Below are 12742 nucleotides of genomic sequence, written 5' to 3'. Positions count from 1 at the left end.
GGGCATATCATGAACATACTGTATAATTAATTACTTATGTTTTCTTTTATAGCTTTCCTTGCCCTGTCCTTGTGATAAGACAGTACTAGTAGCCCAAAAGTCATGTTTAATGATGGCAGCATCAGTGGACCTTGAAATGGCCAGAAATGCAATTTGCCACTCAGAGCAGGTAAAAAAATGAAAAAGTAGGTTTTGTTTTTTTTTGTTTTTTTTTACTGTAGGTAATGACAATGTCTATTTTCTACAACGGTGCAAAATCAGTCTTTCATTTAAATGTACATGTAGACATTGACTAAAAGCCCTTTAATTAATACTCTCTTGTTGGGCTATCGTAGTGCTGAAAGAATAAGACAGAATATGGCACGACCATCTTTGATTATTTTGCACTTCAATTTTTCTGCTGTGTGGCTTAGATTTAAGGGGGCTTTACACGCTACGACATCGCTAATGCAAACTCATTGGGGTCACGGAATTGGTGACGCACATCCGGCCGCATTAGCGATGCCGTTGCGTGTGACACCGATGAGCGATTTTGCATCGTTGCAAAAACGTGCAAAATCGCTCATCGGTGACATGGGGGTCCATTCTCAAAAATCGTTACTGCAGTAGTAACGAGGTTGTTCCTCGTTCCTGCGGCAGCACACATGTGTGACGCCGCAGGAACGAGGAAGCTCTCCTTACCTGCCTCCCGGCCACAATGCGGAGGGAAGGAGGTGGGCGGGATGTTCGTCCCGCTCATCTCCGCCCCTCCGCTTCTATTGGGCGGCGGTTCAGTGATGCAGCTGTGACGTCGCTGTGATGCTGAACGAACCGCCCCCTTAGAAAGGAGGCGGATTGCCGGTCACAGCGACGTCGCCGGGCAGGTAAGTATGTGTGACATGTCTGGGCGATGTTGTGCGGCACGGGCAGCGATTTGCCCGTGTCGCACAACAGATGGGGGTGGGTACCCACACTAGCGATATCGGGACCGATATCGCAGTGTGTAAAGCCCGCTTTAGCTTCTAAATTCTGGTTATGTGCACCAAAGATAGGGAAGGCCTTAGGGCACATCACTTGTCCTTGTAGAATTAATCACTAATCCAGAACCATTTCCTGCTCACATGGCTTAGTGATCTGCCACAGAACATCAGCAAATAGACTGATGGAGCTGTCGCTCATTGAAGAGCAAAGGTCTGGCCAGTGGTTCAGCAGAGAAAGACGATGAGGGCTCCCAGGACATCATAAACCAAGCTTTTAGAAGCTCCCTACTATTGTAGCTGTCACGCTCAGACTGGCGTGACATGACAGATGCGCACAGACCGACTGTCCAGCGCATGGCGTAACATACAAGACTCAATGGGGATGGTAAAGGGAGAGGAAGGCCCTGACAAGTAGGGAGTAGGGGTTGGGACACCTCCAAACACCTGTCTGTCTTCTAACAGACCTAAATGAGTCCTGCCCCTTTTGCTGACACGTGTTGTGGCGCCCCTGACCTGGTCAGGCACCACTGAGTACTGCACCCATGCTGGGTCAGTACAACACAGGTAATCCCAGAGGCTGACTAGGGTGTGGACACACAGACACTTAGAACCAGGAACATACACACAGCTTAGAGGGGACCCCTGGGCGGACCCAGGGAGGGGACGTGGCCCTCGCATCGCACCTAGTGGTGGGTGTGGGACTGAGACAGAGAGTTGTGCAGTGGCAGCCAAAGGAGAAGGAGTGGAGGAGCAGCGTCTGGAGGGCAGAGCAGAGGAGCAGGGCCTTGCCAGACACTAGTCCAAGCCCGCACGGGGAAACAGGTCCCCAGAGCAGGGGCCCATTCAGTTGGCCTGCCAAACCTGCTGGTGAGGGCACTTTATGTGCCTCACCAACCACACAGAGTCTGCAGTTACAGCAGCAGCGAGGGGGCCCATAAGGAGGATTGAGCCAGGAGCCATCTTACCTTGGTCCACGCTGCCAAACGGGCCAGAAAGGGGAGAACGGCAGTTGCGACTTCCCTGGGTGATTCCAGCAATAATACAAATAGGAGTCACCTCAAAACAAGAAGGGCTAGGAAGGCGAGTCAGCAGTCACCCCTACATCAGCCGAAGGGATATCTGGTAACTCCTGGTTCATCGTAGCATCGCCCGGGTTGACTCACAGCTACCATCTGAAAGTGAGTAAAAACCCTGAAAGACATTGCTGCCTGTGTGTGAGTTCTTCTGCGACCTGTGGTACTACACACTTACACTGAGCCCTGGGGCCAGCCTCACTCTCGGGAGGCTTCAACAACTGACTGCATTTACCATCAACACCAGGCGCTCCCTAAACTGCAGTGGCGGTCACTCCCTGACCGCAATTACCGAGAGTGGCGTCACGATCCCCATTGAAGTTAATCTGACCTACCTGTGGCCATTAGATTCCCTGCACTGTGGCGTCCCCGAACAGGATCAGCGCTCCTTGGGCGGCACAGTGCCACGTCCCTAAATGCCGCTAAATGCCGCTTTTTTTACATGCTGCGACATCGCTAGCGATGTCGCTAGCGATCGCACCTGCCCCCATCGTGGGTGCGTCACGGGCAAATCGCTGCCCATGGCAAACAATATCGCTAGTACGCGTCACACGCACATACCTTACTAACTATGTCGCTGTGGCCAACAAACAAACTTTTTTTTAAGGGGGAGGTTCGTGCAGCGTTACAGCGACGTCACACAGCGGGCTACCAATAGAAGCAGAGAGGCGGAGAGCAGCCGCATTAGTGTCACTCCCACCTCATTGCAGGAGGACGCAGGAACGCTGTTGTTCGTCATTCCCGGGGTGTCACACGTAGCGATGTGTGCTGCCTCAGGAATGCCGAACAACCTGCGTCCAAAAAGATCAACGATATTTGGGAAAGGAACGACGTGTCAATGATTTTTGACGTTTTTCGGATTGTTAGCGGTCGCTCGTACATGTCACATGCAACGACGTCGCTAACTACGTCGGATGTGCATCACGAATTCCGTGATCTCAGCGAGATCTCGTTAGCGATTTCGTTGCGTGTAACGGGGCCTTAACTGTCCCTACACTCACCCTGTATAGTACCAAGGTTGATGAGTGCACTAGACGTCACCTCTACTGTAATATAACACAGGGGAAGAAGGACAGACAGGGGGACAAAGAAAAATAGATACACAACCAACTTCACAGCTGCAGCATGTCACCAGGGCTGCAGGCAACATGGCTTCAACCAAAAGAACTACTATATCAAGACTCCAGGATAAGAATGAAGACTCTATTACCAGCATCAGGTAATCATGTGACTATTTAATGGAGATGGTAGTGCTCATAAACTGGCTGCACCTGAGAACTAACCAGGAGCTGCTAGAAAGGAAAAAAAACATTAACCCTCGCTCCACCAGAAGAAAACAAATCACATTTAAAATCCAGAGTCTCACACGGCAATGTGAAAGTCTGATCACAAACCTTTCACAAGCCTCCTAATGACCGGAGATACTTGTAGCATGTGAAATATGTCGGGTTAAAGTACTGTTGATATATTTTAGACTGTGCAGTTCTGGAGAACAAATATGTCTAGTGGCAAAAACCTGAAGGCACTTGCACCTTCGATCTGATATATGTATAGTTTTGAGAAGTGGATCAGTGGTAGAGCACAATATCTGATAGAAGTCAAACCATGAATAAGTCAAAATTTGAATAGACGTTTTACAGTATATGGCACAGTAACTCAATTAGCTATATGTGGTGTGGAAATAGAGGGTACTAGTTGAAAAATGTTTAAGAATTGCAGTGTAATTGCCAAAAACCACATTTCCCTTTTCAAACCTACTGTGTGCCTAACAGTATACACAGTATTTAATGAACCTGTGAGAAATTGCATAATACATTGTAGGGTGCATTTACTTCTTTTATCCCTTGTGAAAATAAAATGTATTTAAATATATATAGCATTTGAAAGAAATGTTAGAATATATTTGTGACGCCCCTGGACTATTCAGATTGTCACAGGGTACTGCACAAACTGCCCTTCCCGTGCAGTATTCAAATCCCTCATGGTTCTGGGTCCTCATCTTGCAGTGTTGCCTCCAACAGCAAATCAAATCCTAGATACACCCTGCACCACACCCACCAGGCACACCAGTGGATGGCTTAAGCGGAATAGGGTCGCCCACCTAGGGGTCAGGTAGAGGAAGTGAGGAATGTAGAAGAGAAGTGGAAAAATAAGTGTGGTAGCCCTCGAGCTGAGACTAGCTCAGAGGAAGCTGGGAGTAGTGGCTCCCAGGGGAAGCTGACTAGGTTGCAGACGGTGGTCTGGACCTAGAGGAGTCAGACCCACGGTGGCAGGGGATTGAGGCTAGGTGCCTGGGACCTGTCAAAGAGGATGGTCAGCAGCCTGGTCCTATCACCGGTCCGGGACCAAAGGCACGACTGGGTACATGCACCCTAGGTCGGGGAGAAGCTTTAGGCAACCCGGCAATTAACCTGCGGAGAACGGAGCTGGACTGTTCCCACTAGCTCCGTAATCGGGGCACTAGCACAACGAGGGGGATAGAACCTTCCAAACAAGCAGCCCACTGAAATCCCAAGTGTGAGCCCTGAGAGCAGGCTCCCTCACTTAGCCACAGTGGGGAGCGGGGCCCGGCAAGTTTCAAGCTACTGGGCCACTACGAAGAATCTAAACTTTGTGCCAGGAGGCAGGGCACGGATCACCAGGCAGCACTGCAGGGAACGGGACCCGAACGAGCTCCCCTTTGAGAGGCAGCGGCACCCAGAGACTTGGTTTAACCGGTTTTCAGCATCTGCTTATTTGCTGAGTGAGTACCTGAGTGACAACCCCCCCTTCATGGCACCCCGTAGCATCATCCAGAGTCCTGGGGCCTGCCCCTACCCGTGGAGGGCAACGACACCTTGCTGCCCCGATTCATCACCCCGGGTACTCCCAACGACAGCGGCGGTACTCCCAGTTACTGCACACCACGGGTGGCGTCACAAATTATAACTCCTCTATAAATACCCCTTTTCACTTTGGAGTGTGGCCTGAGCCCCCGGGTCTGGAGACCCTCGAGCCACGAACGGACACCACCCCCGGATCCGAGCGGTTTGATCCACTGCTGGGGCGGCACATATTCACATTTCTATTTGAGATCTACTTTGGAAAAACATGGAAATGTAAAAAATGTAAACATACCAAAAAAACTAAAATTTCCATTTTTAAATGGATCCATTTAACCCCTTAGTGACTGAGCTAATTTTGACTTTAATGACCAGTGTCACTTTATGTGGTAATAACTCTGGAATGCTTAAACTGATCTTAGTGTTTCTGAGAATTGTTTTTTTTGTGACTTATTGTACTTTATATTAGAGGTAACTTTAATATTTTTTGCATTTATTTGTCAAAATGCTTACATCAGTTAGTCATAGTGTACAAAATAATTAATAACTAACATTTATGTCTACATCTTCAACAATTTTCAAACATTTTCTTTTTCATGAAATTTACAAAACCTGTTTCTTAGAGATCTATTTAAATTCAATGGACTTTGAGGGGCATGCATATTGTTAACTCCAAAAAAGTTATACAATTTCAAACACCACAACCTTGAACTACTTCAAAACTGCTGTCAGGAATTTTTAACCCTTCAGATACTGCACAGGAATTAATGCAAAATGAAATAAAAAAAAAAAATCTCCTCTAAAATGTTTAGCCTCAATTTTTTCACTTTTACAACAGTAGAGTGAAAAAATGAACCCTGTAATTTGTTACCAAGTTTCTTCTGAGCGTGCTGATACCCCACATGTGGTCAGAAACCTCTGTTTGGACAAATGGCTGGGCTCAGGAGGGAAGGAGAACCATTTGAATTTTGAAACATAAATTTGTCTGAAATAGATTGCGGGCACCATGACGGATGTGCAGAGCCCCTAAGGTGCCTAAACAGAAAACCCCCCAAAATGACCCCATTTTGGGAACTAGACAACTCAAGCATTTTATCCAGGGGTATAGTAAGCATTTTGAACCCACAGGTACTTCACAGAATTGGGTAACATTAGGTCATCATATTAAAAATTTCTTTATTTTTTTTTTCACAAAAAATGTTGCTTTAACTCCACATTTTTCTCTTTTGCAAGCAGTAACATGAAAAAGTGGATCTGACAATTTGTTACCCACTTTCTTCTGAGTGTGGTGGTACCCCACATGTAGTCAAAAAGTTTATATTGTGCAAACTGGAGGGCTCAGAAGGGAAAGAGCAATATTTGGTATTTGGAATATAGATTTCAGACACGATGCCTCATTTGTAGAACCCCATAGGTACCAACACAAGAGAGACCCCCACAAGTGACTCCATTTAGGAAACTAGACCAAGCAATTACTCTATGGGTGTGTTTAGCATTTTGTACCGATGTGTGCTTCACAGAATTTTTAAAATGTGGATGTGAAAACAAAAAACAATTCCAATTCCTTCTAACATAATGTTTTAGTTCCAAATATATAATGTTCACAATGTATAAAAGTAGAAACCAAACCCCATAGTTTGTTAGACAATTTCTTCCGTATGTGATGATACCCCACATGTGGTCAAAACGTAAAGTTTTGTCACAGCAGGGCTCGGAAAGGGCACTATTTGATTTTTGGAATGCAAATTTGAACACCTTGTCCCTAAGGTGCCAAAAAAGTTGAAAACCCCCAAAACTGACCCCACTGTACAAATTGCACCTTTCAATTAATTCATTTGTAGCTGCATTGACTATTTTGTAATATCCACGCAATGCCTCTTTTCTCTGGAGAATTGCAAATATGACAGCCTAGTGCCCGTACATTGTGCCTAGCTTGTGTTTCATGAGACAAACACCATGTAAATTATTAATTGGGCTCTTCCCACTACAGTAATGTACAGAAACAAGCTGTGGATATAAGGAATGCAATGGGGTCTTACTGATGTATAATATGGTGACTTTAAAGGAAAACCGCTCACTTGGATTAGTTGTGTGTCTCACAGCCAATATAGAAACATATAACAGCTGCAGCCAATCCCACGTGCCAAAGGCAGAAGCAAAACAAAAACAGGATAATTGTGGTGTATTTCGCACTGCTGTACAAAGAATCACTCCAAGTTATAAAGCAATGTGGGTGGTTTAATCTACGCGTTTCAGAGAGATATCCCCTCTTCTTCCTCAGGAAAATTCACCAATAATTTACCAATCGTTTTTATTGGTGGATTTTCCTGAAGAAGAAGAGGGGATATCTTTTCTAAATGTGTAGAATAAACCACCCACATTGCTTTATTACTTGGAGTGATTCTTTGCACAGCAGCGCGGAGTACACCACAAGTATCCTGTTTTTGTTTCACCACAGTAATGTGACACACTGGGCCGCTTACTGCAGTTTTTGCACAGCAGGGCTGTGGGGGTATTTGGATTTGAGAGTGCAGATTTCACTGGATTTTATATAGGGGGTGAGACCAAGTTGCTTTTCCAGAGTCTTTGTTCTACCAGTACCATGAGTCTTCCATATATTTCCAGTGACAGATGACAAACCGCTAATGGGGTTGTTTTTTGGCATAATCACATTCTGGCGTTCTCCATGGAGCACTTACGTCATTGTAAATCCCCCCCCCAAAATGGGATTCAGACAGAGCCACAAGGCACATGGTGACACTTTGGACTCCATTTGGAATCTGTTCTGGTGATATCCATCTTTTTAGTATTCACACCTCTGTGGTCATCCACACTTCTGCAATTCTTAAAATGATGTAATACTGCCAGAACAGAGACCAGATGATGTCCAAAGTTTCTACATCTCCCTCATTATAGTGAGTGGTTCCATCAGGCTTTTGTTTGAATCACAATTTTTGGGATTTTCAAGGAAACCGCGATGCAAGTATAGCATCCAGGGATATGGGGTACTCGGTTCCGGGCAGTGTACGCCTTGGGAATGTCACGGTGGTGGCCATTACCCAGTTCCGTGCCCTGGCCCCTTTTTGTAATGAGGATGTTTACAGGGGATTGTTGAATAAAGTTTATACGTGATGCCACTTGCGGTGTTGCGGCTAAGTGTAGGGAGCCGCTGCAGAATGTCTCTACTGGGGCTGGTGGTATGGGCAGCTAATATGGTAGTCCCTTCGCAAGTAGGGTTTTGCCCCAGCGGGTGTATGGTGCAGTGGGCGTCGGAAGAAGGGAGTTCACACAGGTATTCAGTGCAACTGATTTACTCACTTTCTTGGGGTGTTAACTGGTTGCCCGAGGCCGGCTGGTTTTGCCTCCAGGTCCCCTTAGTCCCAGTGCCAGTCTGGTTTCTCTGGTACCTTCTTCCCCTGCACCTGTCTCTGGTAAGTGGGTCCCCATGGTATAGAACACTAGGGGTCCCCGTTCTGTGGTTTGTCCACTTCTGTCCACCGGACGGTAGTGTGAACTCTGTGGGGTTGGAGTCTCTGGTCCTGTCCCCGATTCTCCCTTTGCTACTGAGTCTTCGGATTCTTTAAGGTCAGCAAGGTCCTTGATGGTCCCCTTTGCTGTGCAGGTGTTAACAGGTCAGCTTGAAGCTCTTTCCTGTCCTTGGGTCCTGTACCCTGTTGGTGCGTATTTCTGGGAGTACTCCACCAGCAACCACTTCTCCTGGCTACCAGGTCACCGTTAACCCGAGTCAGGGTGTCACTTCGCTTCCACCTTCACACTCTTGTCTGACACCTTCAACTGTCACACACGTTCTGACTACTGTCTTCCCGACTACTCTCCACAGTCTGCCCCTCCCACCTGGTCAACTAGTGGACTGGAGTGGCTCCACCTCTAAGTGGCCATCCATTGGTCTCACCCAAGCTAAGTACCATTGTATGGGGGAATGTTGGGGAAAACTGGGATTACCTGGGTTTTTGTTGGTACTGGCACTGGGGTTCTGGGTCCCTAAGGGGGTAGGCCCTGCATCCTGGTGGGGATGTAGAACCTTGGAGCACCCTGAAGGGTCCAGGGGCGCTATATAAGCGCTCAGTGGCGAGCACAGGATAAATATGAACCAAGCCTTAATCATATTTTTCGGTGGTAGGATGAAAAAATAGACCGCAGTACAAAAATAGTTCTTATTTTTATCTTTGCGTGGTTGACTGTCTAGTACAGGGGTGGGGAACCTTTTTTCTACCAAGGGCCATTTGGAAATTTCTATCAACCTTCGGGGGCCGCACAAAATTATCAATGTGAAAATGATACGGCTATATTTGATTAAACAATTAACTCACCCGTACAGTGGTAGCTGCAGCTGCTTCTCTTTGGTTCGGCTGTGATGTTTGGTGATACTAATGTTGTTTCTCACAGCCGCTTTTTCAGGTTTGTCTATCTGGAGGACTCTTTGTGATAGTAAGATTGGTAAACCATATACATCACAGAACAGGCGCAGGGACTGCTGTATTTAAATCACAGGAGACACATAACTGGAGGGGCTGGGGGCATATGCATCACATAGGTGACGCTGCGACTGCTGTATATACATCACAGGAGACACTTGGGCACATACATCACACATGAATATGCTCCCAGGCCCTCCTGTGAGGTATATGCCTCCAGTCCCTCCTATAAGATATATGCCCCCAGCCCCTCCTGTGATGTATATGCCCCAGCATCTCAAATGTAATGTATATGTCCCAGCATCTCAATTGTGATGTACATGCTCCATCCCCTCTTGTGATGTATATGCCCCTTACATCTTCAATGTGATTTAAATATTGCAGGAGAGGCAGGGGCCATGTACATCACGAGGGGCTGGGGCACAGGCATCACTGGGAGACATAAACTTGGCTGTGGGGCATGGACATCACTGGGGGGGGGCACAGACATTGCTAGGAGGGGCACAGACATCGCTAGGAGGGGCACGGACATCGCTAGGAGGGGCACGGACATCGCTAGGAGGGGCACGGACACCGCTAGGAGGGGCACGGAGATCACTAGGAGGGGCACAGACATTGCTAGGAGGGGCACAGGCATCACCAGGGGAAGGGGCACAGGCATCATCGGGGGAAGGGGCACAGGCATTGCAGGGAGGAGCATTGGAGGGAACACAACATTGGGGGTGACACACAGCACTCAGAACTGTACACAGTGTCGGAGAGTGGGTACACAGCGCCGGAGAGTGGGTGTAAGGCACAGGAATCACTAGGGGGGCACAGGACATCACTAGGAGGAGACTAGGGGCATGGACAGCACTTGCGGAGCACAGACATCACTAAGGGGCACAGCATTGGAGGGAACACAACACTAGGGGTGAAACACAGCACTCAGAGCTTTACACAGCATTGGAGAGCGTACACACAGCGCTGGAGGGCGGGTGCAGGGCACAGGCATCATTAGGTGTGGCTCAGACAGGACTGGGCAGCCATAGGCATCAGTAGCAGGGCACAGACATCGCTATAGGGGGCAGAAGACATCAGTATAAGGGGGCACATGCATCACTATGGGAGGCACAGGCATCACTGGGGGGAGACTGGGGGTATGGATAGCACTTGCGAGGCACAGAAATCACAGCACTCGGAGCTGCACACAGCGCCAGAGAGCAGGTACACAGTGCCGGAGAGCGTGCGCAGGGCACACAGCGCCGGAGACCGGGTACACAGTGCTGGAGAGCAGGCGCAGGGCACACAGCACCAGAGACCGAGTCTACAGCACTGGAAAGTGAGCGGACGGGCACAAACCGCTGTAAGTTGGAAGCGGTGAAGCTGCTGTGGGCCGGAAGCGCAGAGCGTTAAACCCGCCCACAAAGTAACTCCAGAGCACTCTGGCACTGGCCAGCGAGAGAGCTCAGTGGTACGCACAAACAGTGTATGTGGGAATTTAAAGGTCCGGCGGCCAGCAAGACTGCGGCGGGGGCCCGAGCACTGCCACCCCCATGAATTTGCCAGGGGACCGTATTAAAGGTCATGGTTCCCCACCCCTGGTCTAGTATAAGTGATAAGATGACTTTATTCTTCGGGTTGGTGCGATTTGGACAATACCAGATAATACCCATAATATTCCCCTCACACTGCCCCCTTTGCGTGAAGTCCAACTGCTCCTCACTATACTGTTACCCTTTTGAATAATCTCCCCTCCCCCATATTGTGGTTTGTCAGTAACCTCAATCCTCCTTCCCCCCCCCCCCCCCCTCCTGATAATTAGACATTTAATCTTTAGGTCTTACACGGAGTGCTTATCACAGCCAAACGTCACAGATGCCTTGGCGGTGTCAGCAGCAGCATGATGATATCAGCAGCGTGCTGACTGTGACGAGATGAACTTTGTCAGTGCCTAGCATGGGTTAAGTTTCTTAAAATTCAGCAAGACATGATAGTTTGTTTATAAATGGGGGATAACCCCCTCATTGTTTCTACAAGACTTTTAGGCTATGTGCGCACTAGGCCGTTTTACCCGCGGATTTACCCGCGGTTTTGCTGCGGAAATTTCTTGAGAAATGTTTGAAATCTTTCTACAGACATTTCCCAGCAAAACCTATGGGGAAAAAAATAGCTGTGCGCACACTGCGTTTTTTTCTCAATAAAATTCTTTCTGAAGATTTTCTTGAGAACATTTCTTGAGAAAATGTGCATGTCACTTCTTTTCCGCAGGTACCTGCGGTATACCCCCGGTATTTCACTCCATTCACTGTAATGTAATCGCGAAATTCCGGGGGTATAACGCAGGTAGCAAATGATGTGCGGTATACCCCCGGTATAGCCGCGATTTACCTGTGGTAATGTTCATCGCTGCCTGCGGTTTTGCAGGGAGTGATGTCATTATGACAGAAGAGGAAGCGGAGCAGAGTAAACACTGACGTCACACTCCCTGGACGCCTCACAGAAGCACTTCCGTGTGACCTCCAGGTGCCCGTGCAGTCTGTGTCCCGCTCCAGCCCCGTCGCTGCCTGCCCTGCAGTGTGTCAGTGTCTGCCCGCAGTGTCAGCAGCTTGTCACGCTGCAGCGCAGGCAGACACTGACACACAGCAGTGCGTGCAGCCGCGGGGATGACGGGCGCTGCTGTCAGGAGGTGAGATGAGATCATTACCTGCTGTGGCGATCTCCTGCCTCCTGACGTCACCGCTGTCACTGCCGTCTATGCTCGCGGCCCGAGATTGTCACTAGCGGTGACGTCACGGGCTCTCGTGATACTGCTGACAACGCGGCGGGCATAGAAGTCAGTGACAGCGCTGATGGCAGGACTGCAGGAGATCATCACAGCAGGTAATGATCTCATCTAACCTCCTGATGGCAGCGCTAGTCATCCCCTGCTGTGACCTGGGCTGACCTATTGATGTTAGCTCAGGTCACTGCATTGCTCTCCCAGCCAATGGGGAACAATCTGTTCTTCACTTACTGGGACAGTGACTATGGTATGGATCGTCGTGGGACCCCCCCCCTTATTGGATTACACCGGACCCGGATTTGATTGTTCTTGTCAATAAATTGGTTAAAGAGGGAATGTGGGGAGTGTTTTTTCAAATAAAACTTTTTTTGTTGTCTATTTTTTTATTTCTTACTGACTGGGTTGGTGATGTCAGGTATCTGATAGACGCGTGACATCACCAACCCAAGGGCTTGATGCCAGGTGACATTACACATCTGGCATCAACCCCATCTATTACCCCATTTGCCACCGCACCAGGGCAACGGGATGAGTTGGGGCGAAGCGCCAGGATTGGCACGTCTAATGGATGCGCCACTTCTGGGGCAGCTGCAGCCTGCTATTTTTAGGCTTGGGAGTGTCCAATAACAGTGGACCTCCCTAGTCTGAGAATATCCAGACTATATATATATAGTATATATCCAATACT

The 12742-nt window shown here is 48.3% G+C and overlaps 1 protein-coding gene across 1 annotated transcript in view; it reads left to right on the top strand.

Annotated features, from left to right (window-relative positions):
* TEX11 (testis expressed 11) overlaps positions 1 to 12742 on the top strand; it is a 1632405-nt gene that overhangs the window by 1373815 nt on the left and 245848 nt on the right. The window contains exon 25 of the mRNA XM_075324897.1: positions 53 to 169. Within this exon, the coding sequence (XP_075181012.1) occupies positions 53 to 169 (117 nt within the window). The remainder of the gene's footprint in view (positions 1 to 52; positions 170 to 12742) is intronic.

The sequence above is a fragment of the Anomaloglossus baeobatrachus genome, chromosome 9 (genome assembly GCF_048569485.1).
Source record: "Anomaloglossus baeobatrachus isolate aAnoBae1 chromosome 9, aAnoBae1.hap1, whole genome shotgun sequence".
NCBI lineage: Eukaryota > Metazoa > Chordata > Amphibia > Anura > Aromobatidae > Anomaloglossus > Anomaloglossus baeobatrachus.
This window is presented reverse-complemented; position numbering and strand designations above follow the sequence as displayed.